At 38.7% G+C, this 26,144-nt stretch overlaps 2 protein-coding genes across 2 annotated transcripts in view; one reads left to right on the top strand and one right to left on the bottom strand.

Moving 5' to 3' along the window:
* The window catches only part of LOC127168883 (insulin receptor substrate 2-B), a 34,769-nt gene extending 25,812 nt beyond the window's left edge, over nucleotides 1–8,957 (top strand). The window contains exon 2 of the mRNA XM_051116004.1: nucleotides 8,853–8,957. Coding sequence (XP_050971961.1) covers nucleotides 8,853–8,884 — 32 coding nt within the window. The 3' untranslated portion in view covers nucleotides 8,885–8,957. The remainder of the gene's footprint in view (nucleotides 1–8,852) is intronic.
* The window catches only part of col4a5 (collagen, type IV, alpha 5 (Alport syndrome)), a 46,504-nt gene continuing 28,800 nt past the window's right edge, over nucleotides 8,441–26,144 (bottom strand). The window contains exons 19-49 of the mRNA XM_051116003.1: nucleotides 25,947–26,034; nucleotides 25,551–25,586; nucleotides 24,308–24,559; nucleotides 24,122–24,211; nucleotides 23,557–23,627; nucleotides 23,256–23,447; nucleotides 22,511–22,679; nucleotides 22,189–22,281; nucleotides 21,969–22,073; nucleotides 21,638–21,735; nucleotides 21,122–21,272; nucleotides 20,904–21,017; nucleotides 20,440–20,607; nucleotides 20,236–20,325; nucleotides 19,995–20,141; nucleotides 19,802–19,900; nucleotides 19,589–19,678; nucleotides 19,357–19,496; nucleotides 18,968–19,274; nucleotides 18,824–18,874; nucleotides 18,563–18,748; nucleotides 16,553–16,686; nucleotides 15,135–15,207; nucleotides 14,130–14,201; nucleotides 13,910–14,038; nucleotides 13,702–13,800; nucleotides 13,140–13,352; nucleotides 12,866–13,043; nucleotides 12,643–12,757; nucleotides 8,828–9,000; nucleotides 8,441–8,718 (exon numbers count right to left, since the gene is read on the bottom strand). Of these exons, the coding sequence (XP_050971960.1) occupies nucleotides 8,637–8,718; nucleotides 8,828–9,000; nucleotides 12,643–12,757; nucleotides 12,866–13,043; nucleotides 13,140–13,352; nucleotides 13,702–13,800; nucleotides 13,910–14,038; nucleotides 14,130–14,201; nucleotides 15,135–15,207; nucleotides 16,553–16,686; nucleotides 18,563–18,748; nucleotides 18,824–18,874; nucleotides 18,968–19,274; nucleotides 19,357–19,496; nucleotides 19,589–19,678; nucleotides 19,802–19,900; nucleotides 19,995–20,141; nucleotides 20,236–20,325; nucleotides 20,440–20,607; nucleotides 20,904–21,017; nucleotides 21,122–21,272; nucleotides 21,638–21,735; nucleotides 21,969–22,073; nucleotides 22,189–22,281; nucleotides 22,511–22,679; nucleotides 23,256–23,447; nucleotides 23,557–23,627; nucleotides 24,122–24,211; nucleotides 24,308–24,559; nucleotides 25,551–25,586; nucleotides 25,947–26,034 (4,005 nt within the window). The 3' untranslated portion in view covers nucleotides 8,441–8,636. The remainder of the gene's footprint in view (nucleotides 8,719–8,827; nucleotides 9,001–12,642; nucleotides 12,758–12,865; nucleotides 13,044–13,139; nucleotides 13,353–13,701; nucleotides 13,801–13,909; nucleotides 14,039–14,129; nucleotides 14,202–15,134; nucleotides 15,208–16,552; nucleotides 16,687–18,562; nucleotides 18,749–18,823; nucleotides 18,875–18,967; nucleotides 19,275–19,356; nucleotides 19,497–19,588; nucleotides 19,679–19,801; nucleotides 19,901–19,994; nucleotides 20,142–20,235; nucleotides 20,326–20,439; nucleotides 20,608–20,903; nucleotides 21,018–21,121; nucleotides 21,273–21,637; nucleotides 21,736–21,968; nucleotides 22,074–22,188; nucleotides 22,282–22,510; nucleotides 22,680–23,255; nucleotides 23,448–23,556; nucleotides 23,628–24,121; nucleotides 24,212–24,307; nucleotides 24,560–25,550; nucleotides 25,587–25,946; nucleotides 26,035–26,144) is intronic.

Here is a 26,144-nt window from a genome sequence, read left to right as displayed (position 1 = left end):
TTGTGTAAAACAACACCCTTTTAACCTCGTCAAAATGAGTTCTGCAAAAATCATCCCATTCTGAGGGACTGTTCCTTTAAATGAGCTCTGCTCGCCCCGCCCCTCTCTTCTCTCTGTGGAGTGACAAGCTGTGCTCTGAGATATTGTTTACTTTAGCCGTTTAGCCGAGAAACTTGCTAACTAGCACGTTATTAGGAAAGGTGATTGCAGAGATTCATAAAAAATCCTTATACCCACTTCTGCTGTAGGTGAAGCTGGATCACTTACATCCAGCAACACAACACCTCAATCGATCAATTCTAGTCTAACTTACATCCCTGCTCCGGAATCGAAAACAATGGAGGTCGGACTGTTACAGCTGATCTGAGGTAAGACGCTCATGTCAATCAACTATCGTGGGAGCGGCCTATTAATTAAAAACCAAAAATTTTTATCATTACAGGGTACATGTGTACATGCACTGCCAACACACATTAATGTTCAAACAACATGTAAAGGTGAAGTTTGCATCCGATGACCGCTTTAAGGTTTTATCATGACAGACACCAATTTACCTGCAGTGACACACAACATGCCTTTATATAAAATTAAATAAAACCACTTCTCATAGAACAAAAACATGATCTTCTTTTCAATGAAATACCAATGGTTATATAGGCTATAATTAATGCGTTCTTTATACTTGTTTATCATATTCTTCTTTCTTTTAACCAGACATATGTATTTATAAAAAAAATTTAGATTAATCTTTATTAGGGCTACTAAAGTGATTCAGCCAAGAGCAGTGAGTGATTTTCTGTCTTTCTCTTGTTGCTTGATTAACATCAGTGACTCAGACAAAAGAAACTAAATTAGGCTGCTTTCCCTTTAAAATCGAATGTACGGATCCAATGTACTGACACACGTCCAGTGTTCTCCCTATAGTTTACGTTCACTTACGACGTAATTGACTGTTTACGTGAACACTCGTTGAAATGACAATTAGACATCATTTGTGTGTATTTCTCCTTTTATGCAACACAAAAGAGTACTCCTGCACTGTGTGAGACGTGCTTTTTTTGCTTGTATGCTTCCCTGAAAGTTCACTCAGAAACACCTTACTGAGTTCTCTTTCAAGTTTTTGCAGATATTGACATTTTTGGATGTTTTATGAGACTTGCAGCAAGTGTATGTTAGTTTATGTCCCACCAGATAAGATCAATAGGCTATGATACAGTTCAAATGTAAGCAACCCTGGTGAAAAAACCAGCATATGCTGGTAGGTATGTTTTGATGCTGGAATGCTGGTTAAGTAGGTTTTGATGCTGGTTTAAGCTGGTCCTTTGCTGGTTTTTGCTGGTCATGTTGCTGGTCAAGGACCAGCATGAACCAGCAAAGGACCAGCATAAACCAGCAAAGGACCAGCTTAAACCAGCATCAAAACATACCTACCAGCATATGCTGGTTTTTTCACCAGGGAACTAACCTCCTACCTATGCAGCAGATTGGTTCTGAATGAATCACTTGCCAAATCGTCCAATCAAATTTGTGTCGTTTTTATTTGTGACGAAAATGTCAATAGATTTTCGTCGTTGTTTTTTGTCATTCAACTCAAGTAGGGTGAAAAACCAATTCCAATTTCAAAAATATCTGACATTATTGTTTTACCTTTTTTTTTTTGTAAAGGCCGTTGAGTGTTTGTTTTGTAAACACCGGGTCGGTACTTCCACTTACGTTATGCGTGACCTTTTCAACGTGATTATGTAATGCTAAAGTTATGGACGCAGAAGTATTTGTGGTTAAAAAGTATATACATTTGTGGGTTTTTTTTAAGAAAATGACCCATTGCTTCGCTGAATAAGACCCTTATTCCTCGGCTGAAATCGTGTAGAGCCCTTTGAAGCTGCATTGAAACTGCAGTTTGAACCTTCAACCTGTTGATCCCCATTGAAATCCACTATATGGAGAAAAATCCTGGAATGGAAGAAAGAAAGACATGAACATCTTGACAAGATGGGAGTGAGTAAATTATCAGGAAATTTTAATTCTTGAGTGAACTACTCTTTTAAATAATAGAAGAACATGCCAAATAAGATGGCATATGCACTAACCTTCAAAGAGTGCTGCATTTTCTTGCCATTGCCAAGTCTGTGCACCATCTCAACTGGGCTCTGAATCACAACATTTGATATTGTGGTATCTCCAGCAGACCAAATGACATTTAAAAATAAAGTGAACCTATAGCACAAGTATATTAAAAACAAAACTAGGCCAGTTTAGGAAATGATCAGCCATACAACTGACAAATAAACTCTAGACAATGTCTATTAAAAGATAAAAGTTCATTGTGAAAATGGTAACTGATACATGAAGATTTGCAAGTTTTTTCTACATTTTATGAACTTAAGTTTAACTTCATGGACTTCAGTCTGCATCTGATAAAAAAAGACAAGCACACACATGTGTGCGTCACTGGGTGCACACCATAACACCATAACCCCCCACCTTCCCCCAGCGTGCTGATGCCAGTAAGCAGTGTCAGTAAGTAGCTTGGGGAAATCCAAGTGGATAACTGACCACTACAAGTGAAGTTTTCAAGTGGGGGGTTGACTTCTTTCCCAGAAACTCAGCTTATCTGTCCATGAGCATGTAGTAAGGCACTTAAACTGGGAAACTATTATCTCCTTAAAGGCCTCAAACCACTACAGAAATCTATTACACATATAATAATCTCTGGGGAGTGGTACTGTCCTTCTACACACAGTGATCATGTCACGCAGTGTTGTCGTTCCTCCATAATGACGCCCTTAATTGGATTTTCAGTATTTAATTGTAAGCTTTTTGGCACTGCTTGCTAATGTACAGAATCAATCCACTATACACTGTCTGACACCTTGCACTTTCATTGGCAGCAGCGCACATTGGTATCATTTGATGTGAAATGTCAGGTCCAGATATCATGGTTGAACCTAATGTCATCATATAAGATCCTTTTTTTAAAGGCTGAACTAAATATAATAAAAAGGGAAATGTTTACTTTCCATTTTAGTGTCCAGGCAGACTAATTAATAGGTGGCGAGAAGTGATTATGAGTCATTGAATCACTCAATCAGTTCATTAAAAAACACTGATTCATTGAGAAACAAACCACCATGGCTGCATCCAAACATTTCTAAATATACTGCATGAGTAATATGTCAGAGTTGACAGTATGCATAAAACAGTAGGCAAAGGTACCCGGATGACCTACTATTTCTGTCATTCTGAACAGTGCATCCAATGGACACTTTACTATCCCATGAGGCCACTGAGACTCAACTGACCCTGGACCACAAAGCCAGTCTTAAGTAGCACAGGTATATTTGTAGCAATAGCCAAAATACATTGTATGGGTCAAAATGATTTTTCTTTTATGCCAAAATCATTAGGATATTAAGAAAAGATCATGTTCCATAAAGATATTGTGTACATTTAAAATGGAGATCAAAATTAGAGAACAACCTACAATTTACTACATTTCAAGGTCACTGCTTAGTCCTATTTTAAGTAGAAGGGCAATTTTTAAAGCATATTTCATAAATTAATTGTATTCTGAAGCACAGTGTAAAAAACTTCGAAAAAGAGAACACTTACAGATACTTCCAAGTTATAGGTGCTAATCTGGCACCTGGTGATAATTTCCTTAATTATTTGACAAACTAATTAATTCAACTGGCAGCATTCCTCCAACTTTCACTACGATTGCAAGATGGCGGGCTGCTCTAAGATGACTGAAATCCTGCGGCTGTGGGTTATCCAGATGGTTTGGCCACTGCAAGAGAAGATGATCATTCCAAATCTGATTTCTCGAATATTGCAGGTTTACAATGAGGCTAATTCATTCAAGTCCCCCAAAAAGGATGGTCGTCCATGTAAGACAAATGCACGAGAAGACAGGATAAAGCAGAGACTGTCAGTATGGAATCGGTTCAACACTGCAGCTGGAATTGAAGCTTCTCATCAGCAGAAAGAATCAAAAGGCTAAGCTCAACATTGCTGAGGAGCATGTTGTGTAGAGAGAGGAGAACTGGTCCAAAGTTCAATTTAGTGATGAGAGCAAGTTTAATGTATTTGGGTCTGATGGGAAACATTTTGTTCGCCATCAATCTGAGGAAAGACCGAAGCCCAAGTGCGTAAAGAAATCCGTGAAAGGTGGAGGAGGATAGTTTGGGGGATGTTTTCTGCAGCAGGAATTGGGCCTCTTATTCAGCTACATGGCAGGTGAATGCAAATGTTTATCAGATTCTCCTTTAGCATGCGGTTACTTCCCTGCAAGCATCTCCCAATCAGTCCATGCCCCTGTCACACTGCAAAACAGGTAAAGCAGTTCCTTTAAAGAAAATTAATGAAATTTAAAATAATGAAATGGCCGGACCAGATTCCTGATCTAAACCCGACTGAAAGTCTCTGGAAAATCCCTGGTGGCAAAGTTATGGCTAAGAAACCCTCTGCAATTACCATACTATGGAAGACAGTGAAACAAGAGTGTACCAAGGTCACATAAGAGCAGTGTGAGAAACTAGTGATGTCCTGTGGCCATTTGAAGCAAGGGCCTCCACACTTCCTACTAATTTCAGACAGCTGTAACCCTCCAATAATTTAGCTGTAATCTTTCTTTGTGCTACAGTAGTTACTATTATAGAATTTTGATCACTGTTTTTTTTTTTTTTTTGTAAAAAATGCCTTTAAAAATGTAAGTTACTCAAAATTAACTTCTGCAACCATTTATCTACAGCTATGGTGCTGATATTAGCAACAACACTGGTGCTTGTGTAAAATCAGGTAATTTCATTTAACTACAGATCAGTTTTAGAAGAGTGAGTCAGTGCACTTCTAACAACCATTACTGAAATGTAGTCTTGGCTGCAAAGTGCAGAAAGGGAATCCTCCTCTGACAGGCGTCATTAGGAGCTGAGGTTTCTCCCTGCAGCGCATTTGATTTCAGTAGCTTATATAGTATTCGCACAAATGTAGGTTGTATTAGGGCTTAGGCTGCATGTGGATCATGAGCTCAGTGGCAACATGTGAACATTTATGCCAAATTCCAACCCTCGGGGGATGTAGTATTTGCCACTGGGTGCTCATATTTCAAAACAGACATGAGCACTGGTTCCTTTTTAAAGCTCATTAAGCAAAAGGCTATTCCCTAAACCATGCAGGTCAACCTATATGCCCCTAAAGGGCAAATTACCTGGAAATACAGATTTGACGTGTCTCACTCCTTGAACCATTCTATAGACACAAACTTAATCCAAAGTCAAAGTTAATCCAAAGTCAGACTGTACGGTTATCTCCAACTTGAATGGCTTAACTTCAGGTATGAATATTGCAACTGTTAACTATTTAGTTAACTATTTGTCTAATATTGTCCATCAATGTTAAAAACAAAGAAAAAACATCTTTTAATAATAAAAGACCCAACTTTCAGAGCCTGACTGAATGATTTAGTTGCACAAGTAGTGAACAATGAATTTTCAAGCCAAGCTTTATTCATTTAAAACCAGTGTTGACCCTTGTTTTGGTTCCTTCAAGGAATTAGACCACTTAAGTAATTTTTGTAAAGAGCTTGGCGTGGTCTTTGCCCCTTGGTCTTGTTGTTGGCGGGAACAAAGACCATTATCCCTGTGGCAATGGGGTCACTGTCATCTGCTCACTGATCCTATTGAGAGCTTAGCTCTTGCCAAATATCAACACTTTTGTCAACTGGATCTTGTATGGACTATTTAGGTCCTAATTACCTCTCCTAAGCTCAAAGCTTAGTCATTAACCAATCTGTCCTGGATAACAAGTACATTGTTAGAATCAGAAAGAGCAGGAAGGTGGGAAGGAGATTGACAGGAAGAATAAAAATGGAAACAAATCATATTCATTTTAGTGAATTTTACATCCATCATGCTGTGACTGAATCATCATACATTACTACACAACAAAACAGTGGCTGTGAATCTCAAAATTAATGTAAATAACTATATATTCACATAAATGTCCGTCAAGGTAAAGACAGCTGTTTGGTGCAGCCCTACAGTCTTTGTGACTTAGTTCTCCCTCTAGTGGTCCACCATCATAAAACTGTTTAGCCCATTTAGCAATTTTGTTGTTAGATATAGCAACTTTTTTCTTCCATAAGCACCTAGGAACAAATTTACCTATTTTTAAAATTAATTTGGCAACTTTTAGCAACCCAAATGATCAAAAGTCACACAATTTTCTATATTACACAGAAAGAGGAAACCAAGAAGCCTAGCAGTACACACTTTACGTGAACTAAAGGAGAAGTTCACTTCCAGAACAAAAATGTACAGATAATTTACTCAAAAGACATAAAATGTTTTTTGAGGAAAACATATCAGGAATTATCTCCATATAGTGGACTTCAATGGTGCCTCCAAGTTTGAACTTCGAAAATGCAGTTTAAATACAGCTTCAAGGGCTCTAAACGATTCCAGTGTTTACAAAGTGAATGTGCAAAGAAGATGAAGCACCCTTTATCAAAAAGATAAATCGGCGATGTAGGACAATTTTGACTGTATTGACTCGGATTGCACAGAGCACGCACGTGCATTGCAAAGAACAGACAAGAGCATTTGAGGTTAAAATGTATACTGTCAATTAAAAAAAAAATGACCTAGATCTAGTTTCGAGAAACACTTCTTCCTCGGCTTGGATCGTTTAGAGCCCTTTGAAGCTGCATTTAAACTGCATTTTGGAAGTTCAAACTCATGGGCACCATATAGTACACTATATGGAGATCATTCCTGAAATGTTTTCCTCAAGAAACATAATTTCTTTACGGCTGAAGAAAGAAATACATGAACATCTTGGATGACAAGGGGGTGAGTAAATTATTTGTAAATTTACAAAATTGTTGGCTGTGTTTACATTATCTCAGATCATAAAAGCCAAGGTGCAAGTGTTTAACCACTTACACGACTCTCTCTTTCATGAGCATTTGAGTGTGCAAGTAACCCTAAAACACAATTTAAAATTCGCAATTTAAAATACAGGTAAAAGAGAAAACAGAAAATTCCTTCATATTAACATAGCAGACTATTTTTATAGACTTTTCTTGAGAGTGTAGCATACTAACTAGTAAAAAACTGCTTAAACTAGGCTATAATTGTTCATAATGTGTAGTTTTACTAGTTAATAAAAAGCCTTATTGTAATTGTTTAAAAATGTGTTCAGTAACTTGTATTTATATATATATACATATATACATATATACACACACACACACACACACACATATATATACCAATGCTTTCCTAAGTAACCAGAACAAAACAACCAGAAGTCCACTCTAAAAAAAATGACCTTGCACAGACAAAGTTTGTTTCTTTTATTTCAGTCATTCATGTTTATAACAACTTCTGGATACTAGACATAAAAGCGGGGAATGATTTTGAAATACACATTTTTGCACCCCATGATGACTTGTGAAAAATCTTCACTGTTTTAAATGAGATGAACCACCTCTGTTAGCACATTTAAAAAAACTATGTATATATTATATAGCTATAATATAATATGCCACAGTTTAGTTTCTGTTCACATTTGCTGACAGACAGTGGGTCATCCAATCTGAAACAGTGATACACCACACTGTGGCGTAATATAACAAATACAAACCAATGAAAAGTTTACAAATTAATGACACTAGTATATAATGGGTTTTCACAGAAATGTCCTTGCTGGTTAAATGAAATCTGAATGGAGGAGAGGTCTGTAAAAACAGTTAAGTTTATGCATATGTGTTATGAAGAAAGCACTGACAACTACTAAATGTAAAAAAAAAAACTCCTACAGCCAAATCAAGTTTCTGGATATATACTTTCTTTTTAATATATATATTTATAAAATACTGTTTCATTTAAAGAAAGTTCTTTGTACAAATGTCAGTGTAAATGAATGTGGAACTAATATGTGAATAAAGGAGTGAGTGGTGAGCATACTGACAAAGAACCCAGAAATTCATTCAAAAGATCTGTTTTGTTTTACGCTAAAAAGGTGTTTTACACAATATACACATTTTATTACTTACAAAAAGAGATAAATGACACATTGCTAAAAAGTCCTGATACAGCAGTGTTAGTACCACCAATAAAGAAGAAAAAGTGATTGGGGAAGAATGATAGCCTTAAAAAAAAGCAGTCCCATTAATGTAACGCTTCAGTGCATTTCGTCTCTTTGATGTTCAAAGTGCCGATTTGGTAACATGGAGACAATTCCACTCGAAAGAAAAAAGCAAAATGCGAGAGAGCGCTTCTCGCCAAAAAATGTACCATTGTGTACCAACATCAAAATTCTTGTAGGAAAATATTACATGAAAAGAATCTAAAAAAAATAAATCTAATGCACATTGTGTCACAACTGCCATGGCACCTTGCTGGATCTGCATGTTTCTTTTGAGGTACTTCTTAAAAAAAAAAAAAAAAAAAGACTAATAAATTCATTTATTTGTTCAGTTTCTTTTGCTGTGTCGCACAGTAGCACCATAGAGTTAAATGTGAAGATACTGCACCAGTGAAACTTCACTGGTAATCAGCATGATGGCCGCAGTCGTCGTAAGTGATGGCTGATCCTCAACAACAACAACGGATTGCAAAAATGTCACTACGTTACGTCCTCTTCATACACACAATACAGCGGCTCACACGGGTCTGCAAGTTTCCAGCTTTCAGTGTCTCTGACTGTGGCTTTCTGTTTGGGCAGAGAAAGAAAAGTGTTAGAAAAATACTCTTTTGGCTTTAAGACAGTCTGACATGCACAGCTTTTCAAGAACTGTTGTTTTTGAAGAATGAAATATTACCTGAACATTTCATTCCTGTCCACAGTGGCCAGCCAGAAGCTGTACGAGTTGCTGTAATAATTGCAGGTGCCATGACCGTGGCACTCGATGAACGGAGACGAGCGGAACTCCTCCAGACAGGAGCCGGGAGAGGCAAGAGCCTGACCTGAGCCCTCAGCACCTGCACTGGTGTGCTGTTACACAGAACAAGATACAGCAGCGAATGTGAGGCATAAACCAACATGGATGTCTGAGAAAAATATGTCAGTTCTTAAAAATTCTATCTTTGTATCAGGGTCAGAAATGAATTTTTCCATTAAGGGGCAATATTTGCCCCCTGGAATTTATTTCCAGGGCATTTTTTTTTACATTTGTGAGGGCAATTTTTATAATCACCTTATTATTATAATCACCATACTATATTGTCTTTAATGTCAAATACTTAACTTATTCATTTAACCAATTACTTTAATCAATATTTTAAACTGTTGTCAGTAACAAACAGACTGTTTAAAATTATAGCATATCTAAAATATATATTATGTTTTTAAAAAAAACAAAACAAAACAAAAAAACAGGTGCTCATAGGCCTGCAATATTCTAATAAAATGTATTATTTAAATGAATTATTGTAGATTATTATCCTTATATTGTAATAATGATTATTAATAATGATATAGAAAACAATATAAAAACGTTTTGTTTTGGGCACATCGAACTCTGGCTTCAAGACGAACATGTAGGTTAATGACGTTTGTCTACTCTAACACAAGTTATGCAAAAACTCTCATTATAATAACTAAATCTACAAAATTAATCTTTTAGCTATTTACGTATCTGCACGGTGTTGTTACGATGAGGGAATCAACACAGCTCCGGCGTTTTCAGCGCTGGCTAATCTAAGTGCATCTGATTGGCCAATGCATTCCTAGGTCCATTAGCAACATGTTTGATTGGTTATAAGGTTCAACGCTGTACAAAACAGTGTGTAAAAGTATTCTGATGCAGTGTGAATATAAATGAAATTCCTTCAATTGACACTTTTCATTCATTTTCACATTTCATTTTAATCAAGGCAGCCGAAATACATTGTTTCATAGTGCATTGTTTTATTTTTCCGCTTTGTCTTGAATTTATGGGGCATTTTTGCCACAGGCCCTCATTAATTTCCGACCCTGCTTTGGAATCACGCTGTTTTCATTTTAACAAATTTTTTAAAAATGTTAAGGAATGTAACCCAGTATCATATGTGCTATGCTTTTCTTGCTTAATTATACACTATGTGCTCAACCTCATTATTGTTTTCAAAAACTGTTGTTGTTGTTATTGAAGTTTTCTCAGGGTTACGGCATCTGAACCAAGCAAACTCAGCAGTTTCATAAAAAAAGGTGTCACAGTGGTTTTAAAGCAGTGTTTCTCAATCGAGAGGCTGGGACTCACTAGAGAGCATCAGATAACAAAAACAAATCAAAGTTTAAAATAAGCTAAAACAACTAAAAATCAAGATATTTCTTATATTTATTCACCCCCTCAACAATACTACTGAACTAGGATTCCCACAGTCTTAAAGGAACACTCCACTTTTTTTGAAAATAGGCTCATTTTCCAACTCCCCTAGAGTTAAACAGTTGAGTTTTACCGTTTTCGAGAGAAGGGTATTCCTGCAGTTTCAGGACCGCATTTCTAGGACCCTATAGTTTTTTTTTGTTTTTTTTTTGTATTATTTTATTTATTTATTGTATTTATGTATGTATTATTTTAGTAGCGCTTGCTATTGTGTATGTTATTATATATTAAAGAAATATGTAGTTGGTTAATTAACATACCCTTAACATTGGAAACCCGATTGAAATATTTAACCTAATTTATTTCAATATATTCTATATATATATTCTGGTTTTAAATTGAGTTTTCTTGTAAAGAAAGACTTGTATCTTTGGGAGACTTCAGTTCATTAGCTGCTGTTGTAGATTATTGCTGCTGCAAAGCAACTAGAGGAACATGCCAATACATATGCAGATACAGTGCTGAGTATTTAAGACACATTGCAGCTGCACACACATCTAATATCTAATAACTAGGGCTGGGACAATAAATCAATGCATTGCGAGTCGTGGATCGATTCTGAGCTTAGTTGTTAACAGCAGATGGCGTTCTAGGCCACTCAAATGCTCACAAAAGAGAGAGTCATTTAAGTGGTTAACAAATTACCAGGGAAAGTAACTACTATGTTACTTTAAAAAAAAATGCCTCCAGTATTAAATATGTTAAATGAATACAGCATTGTACACTAATCTACACTATTTTAATGTTGCTGTGGGACAATGTGAGAGACACCGTCCAGGGGGTAAATATCACATTATTGGGGTCACTTCAACCCACGGACATAAAAAACATCTCACAGATAGGAATAAAATATTGTTTGAAACTGCAAAGGGTCTACTTTTATTTGTGTATTGTCACCATAACAACAAAACAATGTACTTTTGTAAAATAAAGAAAATAAACATAATAAATAAAATAATAAATAAAACAACCTGAATCTCAGTGAATACCTAATTTACAGACATTAGAAAAATATGTATACATAGCTTGAAATGTCTACTTGACTAAATGAAGTCACGTTGAAAACAAATTTTGTCTGACAAAGTAATTTGTATGATACCAACGGAAGCTCCAGTTTTTCATGTCCAAGCTCATTATCTCTAATGTAATAACGCCCACAAGCGGCTCCGCTTTTTAAATGTTAAACATCCACGTGAGATGCGCAGACATGTAGGTAACCTCTGTAAACAAACGTGAACATTCATCAAGTTCATCTCAGCTACTTTTCATTTCTGGAAGAAGATGTGCTGAGAGAAATAAGCCACAATTTACCTCAGAAGAAGAATGCACAAATTTGCAGGTCCTATGGCTGAGAGAGAGCCTACTTGGATGAAAACTGTTTCAGTGAGCTCATCTATAGTAACGCTGCACTTTATTGTCAGTAACGGTAATGCCGTTGTGATGGGGGAAACAGTCATTTGTTTGATTACTCGTAAAAAAGTAATGCTATCAGTAACGCCGTTTATTTATAACGCCATTATTTATAACGTTTATTTATTCCCATCACTGCTAATAACCCATAGCAGATCTATACAGGTGGAGCTGGGGAGGTGGAGGGTTTCAGAGGAACTCTGAAAGCGCACTGCGAAATACTCTAGTGAATGCTAACCAGCTATTTAAATGTAAAGCAGCAAGTTCATTAGCTGCGTATGCAACCTAAACCAATCAGATTGTGCCAAGTATTTTGACACTGTGAATATCATCAGTTTGCGTTAACGACCTATCAGCCTGCGCCATCTAGAGTTTCATGACAGAACTTGGCTTTTTGGTAAAAATGATAAGGAGAAATATGTTTATTCTTATCTTTAATCCTTATCCAGTAAATCATGAACAACTGGAAAAGTCATAAATAATAAAAAAAAAACTGGTTAAAAATAGTGGGAAACCTGAAGAACATGCAGCATGTAAAACTATTTAGATACTCATTTTAATGCTTGGATACTCCTAGTTTCTGTAAATTAAATAGAAAAAGTTTTGTCATGTCATTACAGTAGATGTACCAGAGAAAGCCTACAAAGAGGCCTTCAGGTATTTTTTGTGTACAATGGGGGGCCTTGGAATTGAAAAAATTGAGAACTTCTGGTCTAAATAGGTTAGCAGTTTCATGGTTCTTGTCACAAGATAAAATGTCTTCTTATATGTTGTTTTGACTTTGATTTAGCAGACAAAAGTTCAATAATATTACTAATTATTTCTAAATAAGTTCTCCCCAGAGTGCATATGGTACATACCATCATGAAGGAGAAACCGATCCAGAGCATATCCCAGTTGTCCGGGCAGAGTGGCACCTGAATGGTCTGGCTGTGTATAGCAATCACCATGGCTGGAGCTTCGCACACAGAGCACCTGCACATGCACACAAAATGATTCAGGTAATGCAATGGATTCAGGTAAATTTGCAAACCACAGTTTCCACTCCTACTCATCATCTGTGTTAAAGGGACCGTCTCTTACCGACTGATGAAAGGCTTGATGCTCTCTCCGGTGATAGGCTCCATGTTCATGGGCATGGGCTGTGGTGTGGACAGCCAATAGGAGTAGTCATTGCGGGAAGCGACGTTGCAGACATTGTTGATGTTGCAGAACATGAAAGGCATTGTGCTGAAACGACGTAGACAACTACCAGCCGTACCTAATGTTTGTTTGAAAAAAACATAAGTTATGATACATGTATTGTGAGAAGGAAAATGCTACATGCGTGTGCTCTATGCGTTTTGGGGCCACTCACCCAGGTCCTGTCCGTGCGCCCTCTCGTTGCCTTGCACATAGAGTAAAGAGTAGCCATCATAGATGAGTCTTGTACCACCAGGACATACCGGCACGTCTGTGGTCTGACTGTGGCGTGTGATCAGAAAACCGTGCGCGGCAGACGATGATCCTGCGATACCTGGAGGGCCTGGAATTCCTTCTGCACCAGGAGGGCCGGAGGCACCGCGCGGACCTGTAAATAATTGTGTGCAGTTATTGTGAAGTTGATACATGGAAGCGAAGAAGATTTGTTCGTTCTCACTGGATCTCACCCTAATCATCCCTTCCTAACATTTTCATCTTGTTTTTATTCGTTGACGAAAACGTCAATAGATTTTCATAGTTTTTGTCTTTCAAAAAGAGTTTTTATATTTTTATCATCTTTCTTTCATTTTACTTGAATCTTTAAAGGCCTTTTTCCTTTAATTGGACAAGACAGTGAAGATGCACCAAGTGACCAATGACCCAAGCTGGATTTGAATTCGGGTAGGTCTTGTGCAACATGTCTACCCACCAAGCCATGTCTTGGACCTTAACATTACCTTGCTGTCCAGCTGGTCCTGAATCTCCCTTCCTTCCTGGTGGGCCGGTAAATCCTGGAGGTCCCGCTGGACCTGGGTCTCCAGGGTCGCCAGGAGAACCTGAAGGTAGAAGTGACATTAGACATGATTAGGAAAAAAAACTAGACCAGGTATCAGGTATAGTATCTTTATTGACTGCACTGTGTATAGGCTAAATGATTCCACTTACCCGGAAGACCCTGCAATCCCAAGGGGCCTGGTGGGCCTCTGCCGCCTGGGATACCAGGTGGTCCAGGTGGACCACGCTCCCCCTTCAAAAGAATAGGCTCTGGAGCATAGCCTGGGTCACCAGGAGATCCTGTGGTCAACAGATGGAGGAGGAGTATTAAGAGGATGCATTTTTATTGGATTTGCAAAGAGAAAAATATCTGGGTTTTAAAATTACACGCCTGGTGTTCCAGCATCACCACGTTCTCCTGGGCTGCCGGGAGATCCAGGAGAACCAGGCCGTCCTTTAGATCCTATAACATGCAGAGGTTACGTGGATAAGACTCTTTCATAAATAAAAAGCTTCACAACAAGGGATAATTGACCAAAAACTGAAAATTCTGTCATTAATTATTAACCCTCATGTCATTCTAAACCCGTAAGATTCATCTTTGTAACACATATTAAGATATTCTTGATGAAATCCAAGAGACACCAAGGGTCCTGCCAAGTTCAAGGCCCAGAAAGGTACCAAGAACATTGACAAAATAATCTTTGTGACATCACTGATTCAGCTGTAATTTTATGAAGCTACGAGAATTTTGTTGTTTGTTATTTTTATTTTATTTTTTTTTTTTTCAGACCAAAATTATACTTATAGTTTCATAAAATTACCATTGAACCACTGATATCACATGGACTATTTTGTCGATGTTCTTGGTACAGTACCTTTCTGGGCCTTGAACGTGGTAGGACCCTTGCTGTCTATGGAGTGTCAGAAAACTCTCAAATAAAAAAAAAATAGCTTACTTTGTGTTACAAAGATGAACAAAGGTCTCACAGGTTTGGAATGACAGGGTGAGTAATTAATAACAAAATGTTCATTTTTGGGTGAGTTATTACTTTAAAATATTTACACATTTGATTTAAGATTCACTTTAATGTATTCCAGACATGCATGCTCTTATTTTTGAGTGGAACATAAAATAATTATGAAGAATCATACATATTAGCAATTTATTTGATCAAAAATATACTTTTTTATTTTTAAAATATTTCAGAATGTAATGATAAAATCTTTCACTGTGCTTCATATGCCATTTTTAGAATGATCAAAATTCTCCTTTTGTGTACAATGGAATAAAAAACACCAAACGGGACTGAACAATATTAGGATGTGTAAATAATTACAGACATTTTAATATTTTGGTAAATGATTCCTTAATTTTTATAGAAGGATAACTGACCTGGGAATCCAGGAACACCTTGAGGTCCAGGATCTCCTTTCTGTCCACTAGGACCTGGATTTCCTGGAGTGCCCTTGTTTCAGACAAAAAACAAACATCATTATACTACTGAATTAGTATTCTAAATGGAAATTAATAAAGAAAAGAAAAGACATTGTTGGGAACCCCTTGCAGAATCTGTGAAAATGTGAATAATTATAACAAAATAACAGAGATAATACAAAATGCATGTTATTTTTTAATTAGTATAAGATTTATAAGATATTTTATAGAGAAGATGTTTACATAAAGTCCACAAGACAAAAAACCTGAAATTATTAACATAACCCCCTTCAAAAATTTGTGTGTGATTACCTGGATGATCTACGACTGTTTTTTTGTTTTGTGATGGTTGTTCATGAGTCCCTTGTTCGTTCTGAACAGTTAAACTGTGCTGCAGATTCTTTAGTTTTCTAGCATCTTTCTAGCATATTTGAACCCTTTCCAGCAGTGACTGTATGATTTTGAGATGGGGGTGAAAACTTCTGAACAAAATTTTTTGTTAAAAAATTACTGCCCTTTGGAAGCAACAGAAAATACTTGCATGTTTCCCGGAAGACAAATTAAGTACAATTTACCTTGATCTTCAAATGTAAAAAGTTTTCACCCCCCGGCTCTTAATGCATTATGTTTCCTTGTGGAGCATCAGTGAATGTGTGAACCTTTTTTAACAGTTGTGTTTGAGTCCCTCAGTTGTCCTCAGTGTGAAAAGATGGATCTCAAAATCATACAGTCACTGCTGGAAAAGGTTAAAATATGCAAACAATGTTGGAAAAACTGAAGAATCTGCAGGACCTGGAGGATTTTTCTGAAGAACAGTGCTCATGGACCCATGAACAACCATCAAAAAACAAAACCATGTCATAGATCATCTAGGTAACCACATACAGTATTAAGAACCAAGGGTTCCCAAACTTTTGCAGGTCTTTTTTTTTAATTTTTTTTATATAATTTCAGCTATTTTTTTGTCTTGTGGACTATGTGTAAACATCTTTTATGTAGAATATCTTACTCGGGACAGTACTAAATAAAAAATAACTTGCTTTTTGTTTTATCTCTCTTATTTAGTTAAAATTATTCACATTTTCACAGATTCTGCAAGGGATTGCCAAACTTTTGCATATAACTGTACTAGCACAACTATGCAGGAAATTAGTTGCCAATGTTAGTTATCAAGAAATGATAATGACCAGAGTACGTTATAACTGACCAATCAGAATCAAGTATTCCAGAGAAACAAAATATTGTCGACTTTTCAGCAAAGTTACTTCTTAAAGATTAAAAACCCACATTAACCAAGTGCAGCATACAATAGAAATGTTTCTAACAATGCTAACAATAGCTAAACATTCTTTTCAAAACACATTTCTAATGCTTACCGGAAAGCCAGGGGGACCGTATTCTCCTTTCAGTCCTGGTCCACCAGGTGTCCCAGGAAGTCCAGGCATGCCCTTCTCACCTTTTACTCCTCCACTACCTGGAGGTCCACGTTGACCCTCAGGGCCAGGAGGACCTTCACATTCACAGAAAAGAAATCAGTTTCTACCTGTTTTACTCACACGTAGAAGATCAAAACTAACAGGATTCATCTTACATCATGAAATCACTGTCAATATTATTTAAACAAGCACTAATATCTCGGTTTGAGTGCATGTGTATCATGTATAGTGTTGTATGTGATTTGTTGAAGAGTTCTGGGTTGTTCTAGAAGAACTGAATGCACAAAGAAATCAACTAAACACTCATAACTACATTTCTATAATTGGATGGGCATGAGAAAGTTAAACATCAAAAATTAAACATGAATCCCAGTCGCACTTGACCTCTTATGCAGAGAGGTAAATCATCTAATAACAAATGGAAGTGCACAGCATGACACAGGTGAGTATCAAACCAAGTTGTCTAACCTGCAGGACCTATAGTGGGGTCAAAGGTCAACGGGTTCCCAAAAATCCAATAAGTGGAGAAGCAAAGAACAAGGTAATAGTTTTAAATACAGAGCACAGCAACATAAGCAATGTGATGCGATAAGTTAAGCATTATAGCATAAAAATCAGCTCTATAACATAAAGAAGCTGACCTGCTGGGCCTGCAAAGATCCAATGTCATCAGGAGGAGCAGAGCCATTCACAGGAAAAGTAAAGTAAAACAGAAAATGCATATAATACCCAGAATGCGCCTGGGTCAAAATAAGGCCAACAGACACTAGCCAAAATGGTCTCCTTCCACATCAAATTCAAAAGCTTTATATCTATCCTAAATGAAGTGCAGAAGAATTTATGAATGAAGAAAGTTTTTGCTCTTTTTATGAGGTGGAGCCCATTTTAGATAGTCCCGCAGTGGCTTTTTATTTCTTACAAATCAGCACATTTCCCATGCAAAAGTGCCAGATGACCCTGTCTATGTAGAGACATAGACAGTATCCTGTGGACAACACTGAAGCTTTTACTGCTGAAAAGAAGGGGCGGGTGGATGTGAAGACACAAGGATTGGATAAATGGATAGGTGAACTGTATGTATAGTGGATGCTGACACTGTGTGTAATACTCATAGAGCCCTGACTGGGCAACTGTGAAACACTGACTGCACAAAACCTCTTCATGCACATCCTTCATTTCTCTCTAACACATGACAAACCGGTTCACAATAAAGGAAGGGAGTGATTAGAACACAAGATCACTTGCAGTGAAGGGAATGCAAACAGTGTGTCTGGTGCTCTGTCATCTGAGAGTGAGTGTATTTGTGCTCGGTGACATGGATATGGCATAATAATGATTGCTTGTGCAATATTCCATGCAAATCAGTCAAACAAACAAAAACAAAGCCAGTATGCCCTCTGGTTCACAATCATAATATTACATATGCTATGCTGATGAAGTGATTCCCAGCCAGGGGTACTTGTATCTGACTTTGTTTAATTTGTAAAACAGATTTATGACTTAATATTAGGTCTGCTAGTAGATAAAAATTCATGTTGTTGTGTCAATTACAAGACAAATACCTTCTCTAGTATAGTTTACAAGCCACTACACCAAAACCATGAATGCTATCACTTTTCATAAATCAATTTGATTGTTTCTGGAGGGTGTAGGCGTGCATAAGAAAAACCACAAACGTTGTGGTAAAGCACAGTATGTATGCGGTGAAGCCAGTATTTGTGTCTGTATTTGTTGGGATTACAAAATTGTTTTTTGTCAACCAATAGGCCAATAGAGGCTCTGATTACAACTATTCTTTGGACACTCATTTTGAAAAAATTTGACTATTAAATCCAACTAAATGAGAGTAAATGCAAATATCAGTGCAAAAGGTTGATATGCTCATTTTGACTCATGCATTGTGAAACCCAGAGGGCAGGGCTGGCCAAAAGGATGAGATGTTTAACTTACCAGATCTTCCAGGGGGACCAGGTGGGCCTTGGATACCTTTAGGTCCCTGCACAGGCAGACCTGGAGGCCCAGGTGGTCCTACAGGACCAACTGGACCTTGCAACCCAGGGAATCCTGCCTCACCCTTTGGACCAGGAAATCCAGGATTACCAGCAGGACCCGGAAAACCAGGGTCTCCTTTAGGCCCTGTAAAGACAATTATTGTAACAAGTCTTCTGGTTTAAAAATGAAGATACAAGAGCAAATCGTTCAGTACTTTACCTGGTGAACCTGGGAAACCTTGTGGGCCTGGGCCACCAAGGCCTGGAGCACCTAGAGTTGAAGTTAAAAAGAAATTATTCTAGAAAAATATGCTACACTGCACACATCCAACACACTTTTGATTTCCCTTGGATCCAGACTTACCTGGTTCACCCTTTTGTCCTGGAGGTCCTGGAATACCATCACGACCAGCAAGACCTTTATCACCAGCGAGGCCAGGTAATCCAGGTCGTCCAGGTTCTCCTGGCCTACCAGGTGCTCCACTAGGACCAGGAGAGCCTGGAGCACCATCCAAACCTTTAGGGCCAGGAATGCCAGGAGCACCTTGGAATCCTGGGAGTCCTGGATCACCCTTTGGTCCAGAGCCACCAGGCAAGCCTTGAGGTCCTGGAAAGCCAGGCTGGCCCTTCAGACCAGGGGTTCCAGGAAATCCTGGAGAGCCTGGTTCACCCTGGGAATTTAATAGAATTCAAAAGCATTAAATATGAAAGTAAATACTCTCAATGTTCAAGCAGAAGACATGATGTTTTTACCTTTGGCCCAGGAGTTCCCGGTTGTCCAAATCCTGGTGAGCCAGGATCACCTTTGGGTCCTGGGAACCCTGGTGTTCCTGGGGAACCAGGCTGGCCAGGTCGGCCAGATTGGCCGGGGTTTCCTTTCAATCCAGGAACTCCTATAACAAAAAAGACAGGCTTAGTCTAGCTTCAAGATTTCAAAGGTTTCAATGGTTTTGAGAATGTGAATGTATGAGAATAAAGAGCTGACCTGGTAATCCCATATCCCCCATGGTACCCTTCAGTCCTGGGGCTCCTGGAGACCCCGAAACTCCTGGGAGACCAGGATCACCTTTGGGGCCTAAACATGAAGGCAAAATCAATTAAACTTGTCAACCAAACCCTGTTCACTGGTTCATATGCACATACAGGAGACTAGTTGCTTTTGATGTCTCAAATTCAAATGTGTACTTGTCTGCTTTACCTGGAGGTCCTGGTAGACCTGGCCTTCCATCTTGCCCAGGGAGACCAGGATCTCCAGGGATACCGGGAATACCCTTTGCTCCTGGTGGTCCGCTAAAACCTACAAAACAAATAAAGAGGATTGTGGAGTTTTTGGCATTACCAAAAAGACCATGATGGTGTGAAATAGGTAGCAGCCAACATGTCTGACTCACCTGGAGTTCCAGGTTCTCCTTTTTGTCCTTTAAGTAGGTTTGTAACTGGACCTATGCCAGGTGGGCCTGGAATGCCTGGGTCACCTTTGTCTCCTTTTGTTCCTGGGAAACCTGGGTTTCCTGGTCGTCCTGGGACACCATCATCTCCTGCATGCACACAGAGCACAATAATATTTCACTCTATGAAGGACTTTATGAAACTGTTTTAGAAATTTGAGCAGAAGCAAAAATGGTATCAGACCTTTTGGTCCTGTAAAACCTTGTCTGCCAGGGCTGCCAGGAGCACCTGCAGGGCCTGGAGCACCCATCCCACCAATGTCTCCCTTAGGCCCTGTAATAATGATACAAGATTAGAAGAGAAAGACTATAAAGAAACAAGACATACATTGTATTAAGTATATACAATCAAAAGTGATAACATCGGATATTGCTCTCATCATATTACCAGGCAGTCCTGGCAGGCCATCTTGACCAGGTAGTCCTGGACCGCCAGGTGGACCAGGTGGACCAGGAGCTCCAGGAAATCCAGGGCTTCCTCTGTCACCTTGCAACCCTGGAAAACTCGAACCTGGGGGGCCACGGTCTCCTTTCTCTCCATTCGCACCAGGGACTCCTGATGTAGTGAAGACGACAATGGCTTGATGTAGTGAAGCACTTGAGGTTTGTTTTACTAAGAATGCTTATTACATACACTTCACTGAATGCACATTTTAGTTCTGAAGGTCACAGAACTTTTATACTTCCAAGAAGTTATTGGCTAGTTATAAACGCAAGATTATTTTAACAAGAATATCTTTAATCTAAGATTCTTTTTGGTCCCTCAGTTCATAAAATGCTTGAATAGTCCACAGGAAGAGCTTCTCTGTTTATGATTGGACACATTTTTTCTAAAAACAAACGTAGGCGTACCAGGAGACCCCATAGAGCCAGGAGCTCCAGGAGGACCAGGGGGGCCCTGAAGGCCAAAGGCAGGGGGCCCCGCAGGACCACGAGGACCAGGACCACCAGGAAAACCAGGATCACCTAAGTGCAAAATGAAGATGGAAAGATCATTTGAAATGTTGGAAAAAGTTTAAGACATCTAATTTGTTTCCAGTGCAACATTACTATTTAATCTCTGTCTCTACCTTTAGGTCCAGGGCCACCGTCAAGACCTGGACGACCTGGTGCACCAGGGCTTCCAGGGAAACCAGGATCACCTTTAGAACCAAGGGCACCTTTACCGCCTGGTAATCCTGTAGGACCTGGAGGGCCAGGTAGACCAAAACCAGGCTCTCCCTTTGGGGAAAAAGACACTCATTTGAGCACTTTAAGCTTAAAGCTAATAATTTCTAATACAGTCCACTCATTTATACCCAAAATGCACTTTAATTTATCGTATACAACTAGTAAACATTATATTGCCCATGATTCAAAGCAGACACAACAGGCATGCATAAAAAAGGAAAACAGATGCACATGGAAGCTTCATGTCTTTACAGTGACCTTAGATCAAGTTAATGAACAAAATTCAGCTGTAGTTTAAAAAATTTAGTTTTGGCAATTGCAATTAAATGATTCAGAAATTGATGATTCGAACATTCAGTATGTATTAGTGAAGTTTATAAAATTCTGTTGTATTGTTTAGATTAAATGTTTCATACTTTGGGTCCAGGTATTCCAGGCTGACCAGGCAGTCCATCCAAACCTGGCCGTCCAGGAATACCAGGTCCACCAGGGGAACCAGCAGTACCAGGAAAACCTAAAGAATATGGACAACACTGTTAGACATATGAACAAAACTAGCATTCCTCACTACCCAAGTTTTAAAAAATGAGTATATGGCACAGTACATCTTAGTGGTAGGTATTTGACTTTTTTCAATGAATGATGGTCATTTTTGCCTTTAAATTACCTTAATTGAATTGGAAAACACATAGTAGTAGAAAATATATGTGAGTCTAATAGTGTTTCAGTAGCAGGAAAACATTGTACCTTTAGGACCAGGGGGTCCTGGCAAACCAATACCCGGAAAACCAGGATCTCCTTTGCTTCCAGGTAAGCCTGGGAACCCAGGCTGTCCTGGTGGGCCTGGATTACCTGTACAGATATGAAACCAGTCTCTGTTGAACTCTGAATTCCCAGTCTGCTCATTATGCATTTAAGACCACTAAATGTACCCTAACAAACTATAGTCAGTTGTTTTTTTCTTTACCTGGACTTCCTGGCAAACCTGGATCTCCATCACGTCCTGGAAGTCCACGTTCACCTTTTTCTGACATTGCCAATCCAGGTTCACCTTTCTGACCTATACATTCAGACAAACAATGATATGATGTAATGTCCATAGTAGAAACATACTAAGCTACAAGTTCAAGTAATCAGCTGCACTTCTAATGATCACATAGTAGGTTAACATATACTTACTTGCCCCGATTAGTGCAAAAGCAGCATATATGTAATTCATGATTCACATTTTTAATTGACTGACAGCCTTAATTTGAACATAAAAATAAGACAAAAGTATTGCTTCTTACCTGGTGCTCCAGGGCCCCCCGGTCTTCCTGAAACACCCTGGATACCTTTCTCTCCAGGAGGGCCCTGAGGACCAAATCCTGGGGGACCAGGCAGACCCCTGTCTCCTGGAAGTCCTGGCAAGCCAGGTTCACCTGATGGACCTTGTGCGCCTTTCAGCAATGCTGAACCCTGTAAGAAAAAATGGGATATTTGATGCAAAATTGTTTTGTGAACCTATTAAAGTCATGCAAAACACTGTTTCTCATGATACACACAAAAAGTGTTTATATTCAAGTCTTAAATACACAGCAATAAAAAAACAAAAATTTGGTATAAGTATAGGGACCAATTCACACGGTAAACTAGCTACTTGTTAGCATGCATATTACCAACTGTTTATCAGTACTTATCAGTATAAACCACATATTCTGCATGACCATATTCTACATCCCTAATCCTACTCAATACCTAAACTTAACAACTACCTTACTAACTATTAACAAGCAGCAAATTAGAAGTTAGTATAGAGGCAAAAGTCATAGTTAATGGTTTGTTAATAGCAGAATTGGATCTTAAATTAAAAGTGTGACCGAAAATTTTATTCTAGGGGTTAGATAGAGGTTGAAAATGTTCTCCAAAGGCTGACCAGCACTCATCAATGGCTGCCTAGCATGCCTGGTATTATTATATCTGAGTATTATTATATATCAGTGTACCTAAAGACCCAAAAGTTGTATTTCTAATGAAAAGTGAACAAACACTCACAGGTGGTCCTCTGAGACCTGGGGGACCAATAGGTCCATCACGACCAGGTCTTCCTTCAAGTCCCGGCAGACCTGGAGAGCCAGGAAAGCCTGTATCTCCCTTTTCTCCTTTCACACCTGGAACAGAGATGGTGTCGCCTGGGTCGCCCTTCTCTCCAGGGAATCCAGAGGGACCCTGAGGTCCTGGTATTCCCTAAAGTGTAGAGGTGTTAAACAATTATAATCTTCAATCACTCTGAAGCATCTGTCACTTAAAACAAAAATTGAGTTATCCAGCATGTGTGAAACTAGGCAGCACTCACAGGTGGGCCCATGAGCCCTGGCCCTCCTGGGAGTCCTCTTTCTCCTTTAGATCCAGGTGAACCAGGTGCACCTGACACAAAAATAAGTGTGATGTGCAGCTTGAAAAACATCTGTACTTCATATAAAATAGCCATTTGTTGTGAGATTAAAGATTTTGTTCTTTGGTCCTAAAGAACATGGACAAAAAGTACTATACTTGAATACACACTGAGGTTCATGTACCACGTTATTTACATTTCATAGATGAGATTTGTATGCCTTTATTATGTAAAGCAGGGGTCTCTAAGCTCAGTCCTGGAGGGCCGCTGTCCCGCAGAATTGAGCTCCAAACCTAATTAAACACACCTGAACCAGCTAATAAAGGTCTTACTATGCATGCTTTATACATCCAGGCATGTGTGCTGAGGCAAACTGGAGCTAAACTCTGCAGGACACTGGCCCTCCAGGACCGAGTTTGGAGACCCCTGAGGTAAAGAAACATTTGAAAAAATATCTGCATGGCATAATCTCCTTACAAAGATCATGCACATGAAGATACTTATTTTAAGTTGACTTTGATATTACCTGGATTTCCAGGAGGACCAGGAAAACCTTGGGGTCCTGGGACAGGGTTTCCATTAGTGAAACAGTTGACGCATGTGTCTCCTTTTTGACCTAAGACAGATGATGTTAGAAAACATTACACACAAAGTTCATCAAAGGTGTATACATAGAGATTCTTATTTTCTAGTATGAAATAAACTGGCAAACCTTTCTGTCCTATTTCTCCTTGAAATCCTTGCTCCCCCTGCAGGCCTGGAAGACCAGGAGGACCACGATTACATTGTGTGTCACCATTGAATTCTCCTGGGGGACCAGGAGGTCCTGTGATTCCTTGGGGACCTGGTGGACCTGTTCTCCCAGGTGGCCCAGGTAGGGAGACTCCAGGTTGTCCCTCATCACCCTTTTCTCCTCTCTCCCCAGGTAAACCTGGTGGACCGGAAGGACCTGGACCTCCAATTCCTATAATGACAGATTTATTTAACTGCATTTATAAATTAACCTAAATTGTAATGAAAAGTTGTGTGAAAAACATTAAAGGGGACCTATTATGCAAAAATCACTTTTATAAGGTGTTTTAACACCTTGCGTGGCGTGTGTGAAAACAACCAGCCTATAATGGTAAAAATCCACCCACTCATTTCTTTATAATCCCAATAAATCATAAACTCCGAACACACGATTCTAGGTTTCTCCCTTTGTTGACATGATTGTAGGCAGAAAGCCTGCCCATTTGTGGCAATCTGCCCTATTAGTATAGACACAGCACTGAGTGAGAAGCAGCAGACTGCCATTACTGTTTCCTTGCTGTAGCTGCTGGTGATGTCAGTGGCAAAAGTCCTATATGTTTGTGCCAATCATTTTACGCCGGACTGCCTCACAGACAACGGTCAGTTTAATGCCGCATTTTCCCAAAGGTTGATTCTGAAGAAGGGATCAATACAAATGCTTCATGCATGAACGTCAGCTCCAGACAAAGTAAGTATCACACGTCATATTTTCTTTTCCAAAATGCCTTTCCGAAAGCGCTTCATGGCACTCTGTAAAGCTAATGTTGCTAAAGTAGTTCGACTGCGTGAATTTGTTGCGCTCATAATCACAAGTGGGATTGAGAGCATCACACATTTTCAGTGTGTGGAATTGACCTGTTTTGTTTTTGCCAGCTCTTGAAGCTCCGCCCTTGTCTGAAAAGGGGGCCGGGAGCACCAGCTCATTTGCATTTAAAGGGACAAACACAAAAATGTTGTGTTTTGGCTCATACCCTAAAAGTGCTAATTTGAACAAGCTATAAAAATGATTTGTTTGAGCTAAAACTTCATATACACACTCTGGGGACATCAGAGACTTATTTCACATCTTCTAAAAAGAGGCATTATAGGTCACCTTTAAAAAAAAAAACCAGAAATATTAATACATTTAATTAAAAAAAGAAAAAAAAAACTTTGCCACTTACCTGCAGGACCTGTTGGCCCAGGTGGTCCCTGAATACCTGTCAAAATACAAATACGCATTGATTACTGATACACATAACACTGTGCAACATATTCTTATGCATAAACTGGAGATAAATTATATTTCTTGTTGCTTTCTTCAATGTCTGACCAGGCCACAATACATGACCAAATTCTGTATGATGACAATGACACAAACTGTTACATGGGACTTGTGTGCATGCTGTTCAGGGAACCATGTATGAGCAAACACAATAAGCTTGAATAATGGTTTCATCTTTTTACACAAGTGGTTTTAGAGTCCTTGCACACTGTGTCCGAAATTCTCACAGAAAATTTATGTATGTTAAAAAATAAAATAAAAATACCACCTGTTTTTCGTGGTGGTGTTTAAATACCTGGCAGTCCTCTATCTCCTTTAGGGCCAGGAAAACCTGGCTCACCACTGTCTCCTTTTGGTCCTATTCCACTGGGGAATGGCCCCCCCTAAGAGGTGAAAGGATTTTATAAGTAAACTATTTAATGATAAAATACGATAGATAATAATAAATATCAGACTTGTGTAAAAATGACTGAATTGAATAGAGAAATATTCA

Source organism: Labeo rohita, chromosome 7 (assembly GCF_022985175.1).
Source record: "Labeo rohita strain BAU-BD-2019 chromosome 7, IGBB_LRoh.1.0, whole genome shotgun sequence".
Lineage (NCBI taxonomy): Eukaryota > Metazoa > Chordata > Actinopteri > Cypriniformes > Cyprinidae > Labeo > Labeo rohita.
Note: the sequence above shows the minus strand (reverse complement) of the source record. Positions and strands in the feature narration are given on the sequence as shown.